The following is a 17,250-nucleotide window of genomic DNA, read 5'->3' as shown; positions in this document are numbered from 1 at the left end:
TGTCACCCTGTTTGATAGGGTAGATACAGACACAGATACATTGTATGCAGCAGGGTTCTTGGTGTGTGTGTTTGTACACGTATAGGTTCCTGTCCTGGGCTCAGGGCCAGCTTTTGTCCAACAGCCCAGGGTGCCCATATACACACAGAGAGACACACACACACACACACACACACACACACACACACACACACACACACACACACACACACACATACCTGTCATCGCTGACATACATACCAGCTTTCTGACAAGCAGCAGAGATGTAGGCCCGTAGGAGTGTAGCGGACAGGAACAGGGCTGGCTGTCTGCTCCGGTGGTCCTGCTGTTTGCTTTAGACTCCTGTCTCTTTCTAGTTCTCCATCTCTGGATTCCTTTGCCCTCTTGTGTCTAATCTTGTTTGTTTTGTTATTTTAATCAATTTTTTTTCTTTTCTTTTCTTTCTTTGTAACCGACCCTGTCTCCACCTGCCTGTTCTGTACCACTGATAACTCTCTTCTTCTCTCTTCTTTGCATGCCCGTAACCAGCTTCGAGGTCACCGAGGTCCATACCTTGGTAATTTAGTTAGATCTGAAAATGAAATTTGAAGCTAAAAACAACTCGATACAATTCCGCGGTAGAGAACTTCTTCTCCGAGACGAGGGCATGCTTAATTCAGTTTAGACTTATTTAGTGTCCGCTGAGAGAGTTCATCAGCACTTCTACTTACAGCAGTTGGGATTTTAGACGCACGTTGGTAGCAGCAGATGGCTTGTGTCTGAACTGGTAGTATACCATATTCGAAAAGACAAAACAATGAGCATTATGCCATGATCTGTAAGAAACGTTCAAACAGTTCTGTTGTGTGGAGTAAAAGCAATTGTATAAAACATGTTAAATATGTGTACGCAGGCCATGATGAAGGCTAGGCTATTTCGTACGTATTAGGTGGCTAGCTAACATTGCATACAGTGCTATCGATGAAACAGATTAAACAGGTGACAATTTCAATAATAGTAGGTCTACGAAACATTTCAAAGCCAAATTTGGGAATGAATATATGTGTAAGATGACTTTAGATGGAAATGGTGTTACTCACCATCATTTTTACAATAGCTAGTTAAGGTTATAAATAGCCTTACCTTAATTATAATACATGACCACACCGTATACCTATGTATTTTGATGATCTAGAATAGATAATGTTCTTACTATTTATTATTAACTCAGCAATGCATATTAATAAGAAAGCTCGAGACTTACATTACAATAAACTATCAACAACGTAATTTTTACAAAACACCCACTCACCCACCCACCCCAGTCAAGTAAAACATAAATAAAATGTGTTTCTTGTAAAAAGCAAGTCTCTTTCTATGTATGTAATGTTTGTTCACTTTAAACCCTGCTTACGGCCCTGCTTCTTTGTGTTGGGCCTCTATATTTATCTTCTCTCCCTTCTCCAGTCCCTGCTGTTTGTGTTAGTAGATTACATCTCTAGACTCTATCCCTTGCGTTCAGCTGCTGTTCTTCTACTTCTACCTTTTTGTCCTTATCCCTTTCTTATTTTCTCTGTTTTCTCATTCCATCCACTTTTCTCTCTCTCTCTCCCCAGACTTTCACTGTTCCCTCTTTCTATGCTTACCTCTCTCCTTTTACACTTTCCCTCCTTTCTGCTTTCTCTCCATTCCCCCTCTCCCTCAGCAATGCTGTTTTTTAAACCAATGTTTTTAAAAGTTTCTCTCTCTCCCCCTTTTTCTCTCCCCTTTAATTAGTGCTATAGATTGATTAAAAAGTTGTAGATAGTTACATTACAAGTCTAAAGTATCTCTTTCTCCGCTCTCTGTCGTTTCAGCCTGAGCGTCCCGTGTCCGTTGAGGAGGAGGCCCGTCAGATGGAGGAGATTCTGCGTATTGAGCGTGAGATCGACCGCCTGCAGAAGCAGCGCGAGGACGGCGTGTCTCTGCTGTGCGAGAGCTCCCGACAGGAGCTGCGTCTGCGTCGCGACGCCGAGGTGCTACGCCTGAAGAAGGAGACCTCGCGCAAGGACCTTATCAGCTTCCGCAGTGTCGACGGAGCAGACTTTTCGTTGCTCGCTGAGCCCAGCAAGCCCGGTCAGCTGCCGGGGCCTGCTCCACCCGCACCGGGGATCCCCACCAAGGCCAAGACCCCTAGCACTGCAACTACCGCGGCAACCAGGGTGAAGACGTCAGAAGAAGAAGTGGATGAGGGTTTCCATGCCGACGACGAGTGCATCCCCTTGCCGGACATTCCGCCTCCGGCCACGGCCCCGCTGGACCATGAGATTCTGGCCACCCTGCCACCTCCCCCAGCCGCGTTTGCAGAAGGCACAGTGGCGTCCTCTGGTGGTGGTGAAGGTGGCAGCGGCACAGCCCCACCTCTGCCTCCAGGTGGAGCAGCTGCACCTCCTCCACCACCTCCCCCACCTCCTCCACCCTTACCTGGGGAGGCTATGCCAGAGCAGCCCCCTGCCTCCACCGGCGAAGGGGAGAAGGAGGACCAGGCGGACAGGAGCAGCAGGCTGACGGTGGCTGAATCGCTCCCCGACACGGAAGAGCCCATCTACAGCCTGCCGGCGGACACAGAGTCAGACTACGACCAGGACGAGATGGAGGAGGCCCAGGCGGCCAGTAACGCAGACGCGGGCAGTGGCATCGTCATGACGGAGGAGGAGGTCCGCAAGTCTACCTGCACCAACGCCAGCCTGGACTCCTATAAAGGCAGCTCCGACTCGGTGAGGACGACGCAAACATACATACACACACACACACACACACACACACATGAATGTACACACAGGCAAACACTATCATACACACACACTTATAAATACAGCACACATACACCCTCACAGGCACATACACATATGCATTTACACACATGTGTGTACATACACCAGTGCAGACCGGATGGATATTCACTTAAAATAAATGTACACAGTTACACGCACACACACACTCATACACACATAAATAGCCACACATGTAAGCTTAAATTAACAACATCAGTCATGTCTGTGAAAGCCTTACCTCAAGTAAATTATTAACAATACAGCGTAGCTGCACTGGTTATCGGCCAGTCTGTTAAACAATCGAAATGCTAAGTCTATTAATTAGATTGAGATGACAACGTGAGTGTAGCCGATAACACACGCATGCCGGTAATATACCCCGTTACGATACTTAAATAGTTAATGGCATACACAGGAAATGCTTCTGGTCAAACAGACAGAACTCACACAAACACACATACACATACACATTCTCACACACTCTTGATAATCTGTTTAATCTTCTCCTTGGCGCAGGAAGAATATCATGTTAAGACACACGTTAGGTGTTGAGGTGCTCTCAGGAAGGATTAGTGTCTGCCTGCAGACTGGCACTCTGTCAGGAGTACTGTCAGCCTTTTCCCAGCCACCCTTAAATGTCTTAGTTTGCACAGAGAGTGGGAAAGAATACAAAAACAACACTTCAGTTTTACAAAGAGCAATGGGCTGCTGTAGTGTGTGTGTGTGTTTGTTAGTGTGTCTGTGTCTGTGTCGTCTGTGTCTGTGTCTGTGTGGCGGATGCATATTTGAGTGAATATTCAGACTTAGCTTCTCAAGAGACATGAACAAATTCATGTTAGTTCTAAGCTTATAACACCCGTGACGGTGCGTGTGTGTTTTGTGCCTGTGTGAGTGTGTGTGTATACATGCTGTACGAGCGTCCCTCCATTCAGAACAGTGAGGGCTGAAGGCTATCCCTGAATTGACATGTTTGTCCTCACCACCACCACCACTTAATGATGCTGTGTGTGAAGTTAATTAAAACCACTTCCTGTTTGTAATGTCTCATTATTTGACTTTTCTCTTATTCCCTCCCCCACCTCTCTGTTTGTTCTTCCGTCATCCCTCGTTCCCAGTATGTGGAGAGCGATGATGAGCATGATGGTTATGTGGACACGGATGAGGAGCTGTCCTCCAATGGTAAAGTCCATGTGCTGAACGGTAACGGCCCACCATACTTCCACTGCTACCTGTACATGAAGGGTAAGTCGGATGACATTCACACACACACACACACACACACACACATGCATGCACGTATACACACAGGCACTTACACACAAACAGACACACACACTTAAACACGCGCACACACACACATATACATACTCTCTATATCTCCCTAGCACACACAATCACACACCGACTCTCTTGCTCTCTCTCTTTCTCTCTCATACACACACACACGCACACACATGCACACGCACACACACACACACACACACACACACACACACACACTTGCAGCCCATCAAAGCGGACAGAGACTCGACATCAGATCCAAATTCCAGACATTCTCATATGTGCAAATGAATGTTATCTTAAATTGCTTTTTTATGCTGAATGAATCGTATAATGGCTCAAATGAAGGAGTTAATTGACTGCAGTCTAGCCAGTGTTCTCATGGCTCACTCTCTATCTCTCTCACCCTCTCTGTCTGTCTGTCTCTCTCTTTCTTTTTCTCTCACTCTCTCTTTCTGTGTCTTTTTCTCTCACCCCCTCCCTCTAATAATCTCTTTCTGTCTCTGTCTCACTACTCTCTCTCTCCTTGTCTGTGTGTCTTCCAATGTCCCTCTGTTGTTTTCTCACACACACACACACACACACACACACATATTCTTCCCCCCTCTCTTTCTATATCTCCCTCCCTCTCTCTCTCACACACACACACACACACACACACACACCCTCACACACACACACACACACACACTCACCCCTTTCTCTCTCTCGTCCCCCTTTCAGCTGGTCTGATGATCCCGTGGAAGCGTCGCTGGTGTGTCCTGAAGGACGAGACCTTCATGTGGTTCCGCTCCAAGCAGGAGTCCCTGAAGAGTGGCTGGCTCTATAAGAAGGGCGGGGGCCTGTCCACTCTGTCGCGCCGCAACTGGAAGATGCGCTGGTTCGTGCTGCGCGACTCCAAGCTCATGTACTTCGAGAACGACAGCGAGGAGAAGCTGAAGGGCACCATCGACATCCGCGTCGCCAAGTACGTGCCTCACAGAAGCTGATCAAGCTTGGTCTGAACGCTTTAGCTTTTTTTCTGTTTCTGGTGGTTACACTGAAAACCCTATCCAGGTGTCCCAGCTCATTCTCATTTCCCACTTTCACCACATCGCTCTTTTTCTTGATCTAACCGTCTATTTATTTGTTGCTGAAGACCATCATCTCTTTTTCTTTGTTTCTGCTACTCTTACGCCAAATACCCAAATTATATCATCTATAACATCTCTTTCTCCCTCTTTCTCTCTCTCTCTCTCTCTCTCTCTCTCTCTCTCTCTCTCTCTATGTATCTATCTATCTACTGTATCTTGCTCTTAAATGTCTGAGCCTTGGTCTCAGTCTTCCCTCTTGTGTTCTGTTTGTATAAATGCGTGTGTGTTCATGAATCTGCAAGACGCTAACCACCTCTCTGTGCTATTATCAGAGAGATCGTGGACAATCATGAGAAGGAGAACGCTCTGAACATAGTGACGGAGGAAAGGACCTACCAGGTGTTTGCAGAGTCACCTGAGGATGCCAGGTAAGGCTTAAAGACATGGCAGGAACTAGTATTAATGATATCTTAACTGGCACTGTTAATAATGCTTTGACTTCTGTGTCTCTTTATTTATTTTGCTTTCTTTCTCTATCTGGTCTTCTTTCGCCCTCTTTGTCTCAGTGGCTGGTTTAATGTGTTAAGTCGGGTGCATTCAGCTACCCAAGAGCAGTTGATGGAGATGTCTCATGAGCAAGCTAACCCAAAGAACGCAGTGGTGAGAATCTCATACAGAGAGCAAACCCCCCCCCCGCACATGTACACATTTTACACATACCCAAATGTACACACACCCACTTGCAGACATTGGTTCTGAGGTTTCTGTATTTTGTGTTTTCTACAGGGGACTCTGGACGTTGGGCTAATCGACTCAGTCTGTGCCTCAGACAATCCTGACCGGTGAGTCTCCCGCCCTCTGCAGGCCGATAAGAGAACTGCATCAACAAACAAAATATCTGCTCTTTGTGACAATATCTGTATATGGCAAAATACAATCTATCCATGTAAAATTGTGTTATAAAAGTGTTTTAGTGCTTTGATGAACTCCCTTAGACACAGCGCATAGACCCTGGAGATGATGATATTTTCTGATGCGTTCTGTATCATCTGTGTCAGGCCCAACTCATTTGTGATCATCACGGCTAACCGCGTGATCCACTGCAACTCCGACATGCCCGAGGAGATGCACCACTGGATCAGCCTGCTGCAGAAGCCCAAAGGCGACTCCAAGATCGACGGGCAGGAGTTCCTCGTCCGAGGTGTGGAGAAATGTCCTTCCTTTTTACTTCGGCCTAGCTTTATTGATTTAGTTTGATAGTCTTTGTGTTGATATGTCTTTTAAGGCTATGAGCTAATACTGGAAGGTTCTGACATATCTCTACTCCCTTCTGGCTGGCTTACATTTACATTTAGTCATTTAGCAGACGCTTTTATCCAAAGCGACTTACAAGGAAATTGCATTTATACATCAGAAGCAGTTTAGGGGTTCAGTGTCTTGCTCAATGACACTTACACACTTGATAAGGAGTGGGGAATGGAACTAGCAACCTTCCGATTACTAAACGACTCCTCTACCCCCTGTACCACTCTCGCCCCTTCAGGCTGGCTACACAAGGAGATGAAGACAGGAGCCAAGATCACATCTCTCAAGCTGAAGAAGCGCTGGTTTGTCCTCACCCACAACTCCCTGGACTACTACAAGTCGTCCGAGCGCAGCGCCTCCAAGATGGGCACGCTGGTGCTCAACAGCCTCTGCTCCGTGGTGCAGCCAGAGGAGAGGGTCTTCAAGGAGACCGGTGAGTTCCAGGAAAGGGGCTTCTGGGCTGGAAGAGTCACCTGTGGGGGAAAGATTGGTGTGGAGACTTTGAATTCGGGTTCTATGGTATACTGCTACTATGTAAATAAATACAGTTGAATCGAATTGAAGCCGAGTCAGGTCATTCTAAATTATATAGTTATATTCTATATTATATTATTCTATAATATGTATATCTAATGTGTGTTGCATCAAATGAGACCTCCTGCAAGACTGGTTTCCCTACAAGTCAATCACACGTGCATGGCACACTTAATGGAAAGGGGGGACTGCTAAGTGTCTGTGAGAACCTCGAGAGAACGACTCACACAGCTGCTCTAACCTGGGTATCCGTGTGTGTGCGTCTGTGTGTACACGCTTCAGGCTACTGGAACACCACTGTTTACGGCAGGAAGCACTCCTACCGCCTCTACACTAAGATGCTGAATGAGGCCATGAGGTGGGCGTCCGCCGTCCAGGGAGTCATCGACAACAAAGTGCCCATTGAGACGCCCACGCAGCAGCTTATCAGGGACATCAAGGTACAACAGCAGCCTGTTCGCCTTCACAAAGGAGGACTGTCTATTTGTGGCTCCATCATTGGTTTCCATCCTACAGGTTTGAACAGGTCCTGAGGAAGGATGTTGTGATAGGATTACCTCTACATTTTATTTTGTACAGGTGTTGTTTGATTGATTGGAGTTTATTGAATAACCTGTGTCAAATCTTTTGAACACGGGGGTAAAAAAGTCTTCTTGTTTTGTCATTTGTGTCCTGTAAACTAGGGCACTGTCAACACAAAAGGTTGTTTCCCAGACGAAATATCCCAGAATGTGGCCTAAATTGTATTTTTAGGGGGGAAATCCTCATTGAAAGTTATTTGGCATTTAATCCTTTTTTCTAGCAGACTAACCCATCAAATCTGGATGAATTTATTTCCAGTAAATCGGTTCAGCGTGACCATGTCGGCCAAACACCTACAGATGTTGATTGGTGGCCTTTGAACGCCGACCTCTGTTGACCTCTGACCCCTGTCCCACAGGAGAGCAGCGTGAACTCTGAGGCTGTGGAGCAGATGTACAGGAGGAACCCCATCCTCAGATACACCCAGCACCCCTTACACTCCCCTCTCCTGCCCCTGCCCTATGGAGAGGTCAACGTCAGCCGTGAGTATAAGCACACGCCTATGTTCTGATCAGGGTCAAAGGTCGAGAACCTGATATCCCTCTGTAATATACAATCTCTGGAGCTGTAACAGAATCATTAAAAGTCTTTAGATGTTAGTTTAGGAATAACATTGTTCAACTTTTTCAAAATTTGTGTCAAATTAGAAATATAAATGTACAGTCATATATATTTTAGTATATGTAGTTAGAATGAAATTCAAATTCAAATAAGTTAGAATGAATTTGTTGAAATCTCTCTTCTGCAGTCCAAAAGGAGCAGGGCTACTCCAGTCTCCAGGATGAGGCGGTGAAGATGTTCAACTCGCTGCAGGAGATGGAGACTGTGCCCGACCCGGTGCCCATCATCCAGGGCATCCTGCAGACTTGTCAGGACCTGCGCCCGCTCCGCGACGAGGTCTACTGCCAGGTCATCAAGCAGACCAATCACGTGCCCCACCCAAACAGCCCGGCCAATCGCGCGCTCTGGCACCTGCTCACCTGCATGAGCTGCACCTTCCTGCCCAGCCGAGCCATCTTGCGCTACCTGCGCTTCCACCTGAAGAGGTATGTCTCACCTGTTCGACCTGCACATACACCTTGACAGGTACAACCTGTGCTATCTGTGCTCCTCTGTCACATAGGGACCATGTGGGAGTGTCATGACCTAGACAGGGTCCCTACTCAGGGTCCCTTTGGATTGGTAGATTGTATGTGAGGATGCAGCCTCAAAAGTATACACTTCATGAATCCTTTTTTATTACCACTGCAATGCATTTTTGCGTCCTTGACATTAGCCAGGATATAGTCCATCTCTGTACCCAGTATCATATATATCGAATTACTTCTCATGGTTTTATATATAATGTCTATCATTATATATTTTATCAGTCTTATGGATGAATTGAGTTACATGGCTTACATCATGGTCTCTACCTTTATATGTCAGGATCTCTCAGCGTTTCCCTGGGACGGAGATTGAGAAGTATGCCCAGTTCATTGGGGATTCTCTGAAGAAGACCAAGTCCAGGGAGTACGTGCCGTCTCAGGAGGAGATCGCCGCCCTGCTGGTGAGACAGGAGATGACCACCACTGTGTACTGTCATGGAGGAGGCTCCTGCAAGATCTCCATCAACTCACACACTACGGCTGGAGAGGTGAGGGTCACACGAGAATGAGAGAGAGAGAGTGAGAAAGAGAGGACATTTCACCTCTGCCACAGTGGCTGGGGCTACTGGGCAATGCACCATACAGCTGATGGTTCCTTGTTTTGCTCAGTAAAGCCAGACCAGAGCTGGCAACACTATTCTATTTCTCATCCTGGGCCATGTTTGGTCTGACTGTCTAACCGTGTGTGTGTGTGTGTGTGTGTGTGTGTGTATGTGTGTCCTGAGGTGGTGGAGAAACTGATCAGGGGCTTGGCCATGGAGGACAGCAGGAACATGTTCTCCCTGTTTGAGCACAACAAGATCACAGACCGTGCCATTGAGAGCCGCATCATCGTAGCTGATATGCTAGCCAAGTTCGAGAGGTACGCACTGAAAGCCTCAGAGAAAGAGTGCCGCCATTAAACATAAGAAAAACAAACACATATTTATCATTTGCGTTTTGCACATCAGGGCTTGTAAAAGAAAGGAAAATGAAGTTGACTATGAAGTTGATGTCTAGCTGGTCTTAGAGGACAACATAGCATTGCTCAAATAGATATGTACTGCTCTTCATTCCAAACATGTCTGTGCTTGGGAGTGGCTGAAGTGGACTGTAATGCTGATGTTTGGTTGGATCAGGTTGGCAGGAAGTGAGGAGGAGGATGAGGAAGGCCCATGGCGGCTGTACTTTAAGCTCTACTGCTTCCTGGACGTAGAGAGCATGCCCAAAGAGGGGGTGGAGTTTGCCTTCATGTTTGAGCAGGTGAGTGGAGCTATAAAGTGTGAGAACCTTCTCACTGCGACTACCTCTTGAACTCCCTTTAACTTTGTTTTACTCTCTCTCTCTCTCTCTCTCTCAACTTTCTTCTCTCGTCTTATCTTCTTTACATCCTTTGTCATATATTTTTTTCCTCCCTCTCTCTTTCTCTAATGTTCTTTCTCTCTCTGCCTCACCATACCCTCTCTATCTATCCTCCACTTAAATTCTGTCTCTCAATTCTATCTCTTATTTTCTTTCTGTCTCACTCTATCCTCCACTTGAATTCTATGTCTCCATCCCTATCTCTTATTCTCTCCCTTTCCTTCTCAGGCCCATGAGAGTTTGATCAGCGGCCACTTTCCCGCACCCGAGGACACCCTGCAGCACCTGGCTTCCATGCGGCTGCAGTATCTCCACGGCGACATGACGCCGCGCACCACCTGGAACCTGAACGCCGTCTACCCTGTGGGGCGGCTGCGCACGCGCGTCCTGCAGTCCACCAAGGCCGGCGCCGCCGCAGGCTCCATCGGCACCAGTTCCGGAGGCCCCGGGGACCGCAGCTCGTCGGGCTCGGTGGGCCAAACGCTGGAGCGGCGCAAAAACAGCTTCCTGGACGGCACGCTGCGGCGCAGCTTCAAGACGGGCTCGCTGAAGAAGCAGCGCGTGGAGGAGGAGCAGATGGAGATGTTCGTGAAGGAGGAGACCTCGGCCACGCGCACCAGCATCCTGGAGAAGTGGGCGAGGCTGCAAGGGCTCGTCCAGCACCAGGCCATGCTCAACTACATGACCATCATAAAGGAGTGGCCCGGGTACGGCTCGACGCTGTTCGACGTGGAGGTGAGAGAAGACTTAAGACTTTATTTCTTTACACTTTTTCACATTCATGAAACGCTTAAAGGTGGTTAAGCTAAGAAACATATGGCAGGAGTAAATTTGAGGAGTTTGGATCTTAGACTTTCTCAGAGTTTCTTCACATTTTTCTAAAAGTCAAACTCAGGCGATTTTAAACTTCTTGGAACTTTGCTATTATTTATTTTATAGATCATAACCTACATTTCTGTAAGAAAAACACCCCCATCCCCCCCCACCTTGTTTGTAAACGGCTTCCTGTTTCAGAATGATTAATCCTTACAAAAAGCATTTACCGATGACCCATTCATGTCTGTCATAGTGGCCTGTAAGGATCTAACCAGACTCTGTCCCCTGTCCCCCTCTGTCCCTCATGCAGTGTAAGGAGGGTGGCTTCCCTCATGACCTGTGGCTGGGTGTGAGTGCTGATAATGTGTCCGTCTATAAGAAAGGCGAGTGCAAACCACTGGAGACTTTCCAGTACGAGCACATCGTCTTCTTCGGTGCGCCACAACCCAGCACCTACAAGATCACTGTGGACGAGAGGGAGATGTTCTTTGAAACGCCACTGGTAAACTCACACATACTCTCTCTCTCTCACTTTGCTTCCTCATTGCAGTTCTTGCAGTATCCTGGTCAGAGGACTATTTCAGTTTGAGCGAATGCATGATAATACTTAATAATAATAATAATAATAATAATAATAAATTATAATTATTATTATTATAATAATACTTAATTTAATAAACATCACACATTATTGAGGGATATTATTTGTCAGTAAAGCCAAATCCTGTTTCATTTCCTGAAGTGGAACGGAGTTGTCCCCTGGTTCCTTTTGGTGGGTTTAGGGCAGAGGTCGCCAACCCGTCGATCGCGATCGACGTGTCGATCTCGAAGACCTTCCCTGTCAATCTCCAAACGTATTATTTTGTTAAATACAGAAAAAAAAAAAAAGAAAAAAAAATGTGAAAATGTTCTGAAGTGTCTTCTGGAATGTTTTCTTACGGACTTCGGAAGACTAACGTCAGAAAAGATCTCCGCCTGGTTCATGAACGCCAGCTATTTAAATCCGAGGATGTCCGTAGAGTTGATGTGAATGTAATCACCAACGATTTCTCACAAATTTAGCCCTTCCCACTAAATGCCCCTTCTAAAGCAGCTTGCACACTGCCCCGACAAACGCCAACATTCTCCAACAAAAGCCAACAAACACCAACAGTTGGGTCAGCGTGTGACAGCAGTTGGTGTTTGTTGGTCATTTTTGGGTACTGTCGGATTGGGTAAAGTTGCAGAATGTCTGCCCAATGTAGAGAGATTTCCAACATTCTGACAGCTCGTCTGACAGCTCGCAACTAGGCTCAACTCGCGTGCATAACATCCTCGAGCTCTCTTGGATGTCATTGTTATGTTGGTTATCGGCCAGTTTGTTACAAAAACGAATATATTAATATTAATGTTAAAGGTGACACGGTACATGAGTACGTTTGCGCGTATGTTAGTTATCGGCCACTCCCACTTCATTTCAATTACCGCGTTGGTTTTCGAAAAATTAATATGCACGCACACTGTCGTATTAAAAGTTTTGGCTATGATAATTTACTTATGGACTTTGGTCTTTAACAAAAAAAGATCACAGTGGTATATTATTCATTTTCTAGTTAAAACTGAGTACTAGGGTGTTTTCCAGACAAAGATATTTAGTCCAGACAAATATATTTAGTGTAATGTGAAAATAGGCTGTGCAAATATTTAGGCACCCTAATCATTTTCATGATTTGAATACCTGTAACTACTCAATACTGAATAATTGCAACACATAATTAGTCTGATTAGCTTGTTAAGCCTTCAATTCCATTCAATCATTAGAAAAACTATCTAAGGTAGCCAATTGCAAGATGTGCTTCTCCTTGATTCTCCTCTGAAGAGTGGCAACATGGGGGCCTCAAAACAACTGTCAAATGATCTGAAAACAAAGATTGTCAGTGTTGTGTTGTAACTTCAGTTGATAAATAAAGCAGTTAATATCCAGCCTGCTCATTGCAAATGTGTTTTTTCTTGTTCATATTGTGTGCGGTTAACAAATATTTTCCTTTTTATGTTGCACTGAAATTAAGTGATTTAGTGTGTTCTTGGTCACATCAATTTGAAAGCTGGACCAAAGTGTTTAATTCCATTCAATTACAATTAGGCTAAATAAAAAGTTAAGTTGTAAGTACTGTCTGCAGTCTGGACAGTCTTTTTCTCTCAACGCCTCAATAGGTAGATCTTGCCTGTCACCACGGCAGAGGTCGTGATCTTTGGCCAAAAAAGTTTGGTGACCACTGGTTTAGGGTATTGTCATAATGTTTTTATTTTTCCATCCAGGTGGGAGAGATCGCTAAAATCATGAAAGCCTACATCAACATGATTGTCAAGAAGCGTTGCAGCGTCATGTCCGTCTCCAGCTGTGGCAGCGCCTGGAACAGTTGATCCACATGGACCAATCGGTGTGCAGCATCCCAGCTCTGAGAGGGCGTGGCCAAAAAGGGCAGCCAATCACAGAACAAAGCTTCTTTCTCTTGGAAGAAAAAGAACGAAAAACTAAAACACATGGAGATGTCCACCAGCTGACCACAGAAGCATGAGCGCGAGATACAAAAACACAAGAAGAGAAAGAGACACTCACACACAGACACATACACACACACACCCACACACAAAGACCTTCTAATACTGTCACCCTTGCTGAAACCTCTACTTGGTATATCCTGCCCTTGTATGCAGCAAACCTGTCCCAGCTAGTACACTTTGAATTATTCTGTATTTACCAGGACCAATGTTATCACAACAAAAAGCACAGCCAGTATTTATCCACTCACAAAAACCTTTCCCTTTCCTTCCCTTCACTGCCAAGGTTTTTACCAAATGACCAAACCCACATGCTTGCTCTCACTCCACGCCTGCACCTCTTTGAGTCTCACTCCATAGGAACAAGGTCCTACCCTCATCAGTCCTCATCCAACACAGAGAACTTCTGACGAGAGATTAGAGTTGGCTGCTGAGGAGTGAGCTTGCTTCTGACTGCACCTGACTGACAGACATTGGAGTAATCGGAGATGGACGCCTGGAGACGCTCACGTGGTCTGTCGGGGGGCCTGGAACTAACACACAGCTTGCCCGTTCATTCAGGATTTGAGAGGATCACCTGTGAGTCATGATTATGGAGTAGTGCATGGCGTCCATTTTGAGAGGTCCTGTTTGTCATCAGAAAGCAATCTTGGGCCCTTGCAGTGATTTTATGAGGGCTGCTTAGCAAAAAAACAAAAAGGCCACATTTGAAGATAGAAAAGCAGTATTTAGTTGCAGGAGAGTGAGAAAGAAAGTGTTGGTGTGAGAGAGTTGACGCTTCATATGTTCCTCTCTGCTTACCACGCACAAACACAACCTGAGCTGAGAGTGGTCATTGTTTTATATTAATTCAGAAGTCTATATAGATTTGATAGCCATCGAGTCCCACTGTACATAGGTTCCTCATGAGATGATACTAAGTCTCTTTAACTCTGTATGTTTGCAAGAAACAAACAAACAAAGACGGTATTTAAAGTATTTATGCAGATGCACATACCACTGTCCGTGCCACATGAGAGAGTGCCATCACACTACAGTACGAGAGAAAGAAAAAAAGAGCATGGATGTACCTAATAAAAGTACCTGCATAGTATGCGTCTAAACAGCTACCCTTTGCTTTGGACTGCTAACACTGAAACAGTTCAGTTGTCTCAAGAGCTGCATTGATTAGCCTATAAACTGAGCCATATGGGGAGAATATGTCCTATATAATTTCTGTACGAATAACGACGTACGATACTGAAATCGTATACATGATATGTGTATTACATAGAGTTGTAACACTGGTTTGTATGTTACAGTTTAGAAAGAGGTCCTGATTACAGGGGAAGCTTGTGGAAGCATCCATTATATTCAATGTATTAATTTATACATTTACTTAACATGATAGGTCTGGAAGAGAATATGTTTAGTGCAAACAATGGCACACATCAATTCTCCTCCATATGAGAGTCTCACCTGCTATAAATGCGTGTAGATTGCTACTGGGAGTTAGCCCTCTAGTGGAGAGCAGGGGTGTTAACTCTTTGTTCCATAGCTGGTGGCAGAACGTGATTTAATGGTGCTCTCCAGGCACAATGGCCTCCTCATTCTCTCCTCAAAAAATAGACTTTGTGAGGAAGTAGTATAGTATTCACAGTGCAAATAGCATTAAGTAACTGTGAGGCACTGATAGCCATGTCACAACATTAATATGTGTAATATGGAGAGCGATGTGAGAGGAAGTGGTTGGATCACGTAACAGTAGAAGTCATTTAAATGTTTGTTGGCAAAGTCTACACGCTCAGTCAAAATGGGTTGTTTAAATACTTGTTTCAATGTAAAAGTTCACAAGCATCATTTTGACTGGAGTGTGCCCTGAAAGGGACAGTTCAACCAGAAATGAAAACGATGCAAGTATCTACTCAACATCATGCCAGTAATCAACCACAAGATTTAGGCTACTTATCCGTGTAGTCAGGAAAACATGAGTGGCTTGAAAGAACTGGCCATCCTTCACTTCCAGTTTCATTTGAAAGGACTATGCTGCAGTATAGGCTCATGGCGCACTGAAAAGAAACCCAGTATGGTTTTCTACTGACATGAGAATTTGTAGATACTGACAATTTCTTTCCCTTCTGATGGATAATCCCTTTCAGATAGATGAAAGAAAGGAGAGTGGGATTGAATTCCCATGCCTAAAGCTGCAACCGAATCTCGATGCCTTATACAAACCGGCTGCCTCGGACACCCACTTGTGGGGTGGGTAGGAAGGTGGTGATACACAAACCCCCTCAAAACAGCCTCAAGCAGAATACACTCTTAGAACTGCATCGGTTCTAGTTAGAACTCCCTGATCAAAGGATTCTGTGTAGAACCCAGTGTAGAACCATTATCAGCATTACAGCAGAATTCAGCTTTGATGGTTCTAAGAATGAGCTGAGAAACCTTCTCTTAAAGAGTGTAGTGTATGTTTGTGTGTATGTATGGCACTAGTTATGAATGCAGGCATCTGTATCCATCTTGAGAATCTAGACATACACTTGCAGCTTTAGCTCAAAATAATACCCCTCTCAACAAAGTCTTAACAAAACAAAACACACAGGAGGAAACCGATGGTGACATCATCAACCTGCGTCATTCATATCACTTCCTGGTACCACAAGGAAATCCAAGTGTGTCTGTAAAAAGTTTTTTTCTCTTCATTTTTTCTCTTTAGTTTGTTTGTTTTGCTTCTTTTTTTAAGTATTGATATAAGTCTCCAGTATCACTCTACTGTACTGTGTAGTTTTGCTGTTTGATATGCAATTATATTTGTCAGTGTAATGCAAGTTTTTTTGTGTCTGAGGGTATGACCACAATATTAATATATATATATATAAGGCGGAACGAAACACGCAAAAAAAAAAGACAAGGAGTAAAATAAGACAAATATATGGAAAACAATGGTGTTATTAAGAAACAAGTATGTGTATTGGGGCTCCTTCGCCACAGTGGGTTGATGTTAATCGTGCGTTCACGGGCAATGACTGATATGGCAGGTTGTCAGGGGTGAACAGGGTGGGTGGGTGTGGGGACGATGTACTTATTCCCTTATTGAACTTCAACACAATGAATAGGGGGTTGAGAGGGACTGGGATTGGGAAGGTAGATAGTACTGGATGCACTGTGATCACAGGAGTTAGGGTGAGAGATTCTGACATAATGACAGTCAACTACAATGTCAACAAAGCTGGGGAAGAAGAGAGAGAGAGAGAGAAAGATGGTGGGCAATGTTTCTGCATTGAGTCTGTTTTCTCCTCTGTAAAGACTGTTTCAGTCACCTCTAACTGATTCAGGACCACAATGTGGTGGTGCTATCCACCTGCTCAACCACACACACACACACACATACACACACAAACTCAGACATACACAATGGTAAATACACATAGTCACAGACATCCACAGACACAGTATGTCTGTCTCTCTCACCATAGTATTACACTGAGGTCTGTACATAGCTGCAGGCAGCCTATAGACCTGAAGGTAATTCTTCCTAATTGATGTTGTTCAATTAATCTATATATTCCAAACAAATGTGCTTGTGTACAAAAGAGAGTATGTGTGTGAGAGAGAGATTTTTTTTTTCTTTTGTAACTGGCTTTACAAAATGCTTTAATAAATTATTGGATTTTAATTTAAATGTGTTTTGATTATTCTTTTGAGACATTGGGACATTTTTTTTATGTTTTGTTTCATGTAGTCCATGTACACCTGTTAAGAAATGGGTTTCAAAAAGTATTACACAAATACAATAAATTATTATAAAATGCTTCGATATTCCTTACAAACACTCCATGGCCATTTGTCTTGTCT

At 44.7% G+C, this 17,250-nt stretch overlaps 1 protein-coding gene across 2 annotated transcripts in view; it reads left to right on the top strand.

Annotated features, from left to right (window-relative positions):
• myo10l1 (myosin X, like 1) overlaps nucleotides 1–17,221 on the top strand; it is an 85,131-nt gene extending 67,910 nt beyond the window's left edge. For both annotated transcript variants that reach the window (XM_031558455.2, XM_031558456.2), the window contains 17 exons: nucleotides 1,836–2,735; nucleotides 3,908–4,034; nucleotides 4,797–5,040; nucleotides 5,479–5,574; nucleotides 5,713–5,806; nucleotides 5,933–5,988; nucleotides 6,205–6,347; nucleotides 6,690–6,884; nucleotides 7,268–7,425; nucleotides 7,926–8,049; nucleotides 8,316–8,613; nucleotides 8,996–9,203; nucleotides 9,441–9,577; nucleotides 9,834–9,957; nucleotides 10,285–10,791; nucleotides 11,183–11,374; nucleotides 13,171–17,221. In XM_031558455.2, the coding sequence (XP_031414315.1) occupies nucleotides 1,836–2,735; nucleotides 3,908–4,034; nucleotides 4,797–5,040; nucleotides 5,479–5,574; nucleotides 5,713–5,806; nucleotides 5,933–5,988; nucleotides 6,205–6,347; nucleotides 6,690–6,884; nucleotides 7,268–7,425; nucleotides 7,926–8,049; nucleotides 8,316–8,613; nucleotides 8,996–9,203; nucleotides 9,441–9,577; nucleotides 9,834–9,957; nucleotides 10,285–10,791; nucleotides 11,183–11,374; nucleotides 13,171–13,275 (3,708 nt within the window). In that variant the 3' untranslated portion in view covers nucleotides 13,276–17,221. The remainder of the gene's footprint in view (nucleotides 1–1,835; nucleotides 2,736–3,907; nucleotides 4,035–4,796; nucleotides 5,041–5,478; nucleotides 5,575–5,712; nucleotides 5,807–5,932; nucleotides 5,989–6,204; nucleotides 6,348–6,689; nucleotides 6,885–7,267; nucleotides 7,426–7,925; nucleotides 8,050–8,315; nucleotides 8,614–8,995; nucleotides 9,204–9,440; nucleotides 9,578–9,833; nucleotides 9,958–10,284; nucleotides 10,792–11,182; nucleotides 11,375–13,170) is intronic.
• The last annotated feature ends 29 nt before the right edge of the window (nucleotides 17,222–17,250 follow it).

The sequence above is a fragment of the Clupea harengus genome, chromosome 21 (genome assembly GCF_900700415.2).
Source record: "Clupea harengus chromosome 21, Ch_v2.0.2, whole genome shotgun sequence".
In the NCBI taxonomy this organism is placed as follows: Eukaryota; Metazoa; Chordata; class Actinopteri; order Clupeiformes; family Clupeidae; genus Clupea; species Clupea harengus.
Note: the sequence above shows the minus strand (reverse complement) of the source record. Positions and strands in the feature narration are given on the sequence as shown.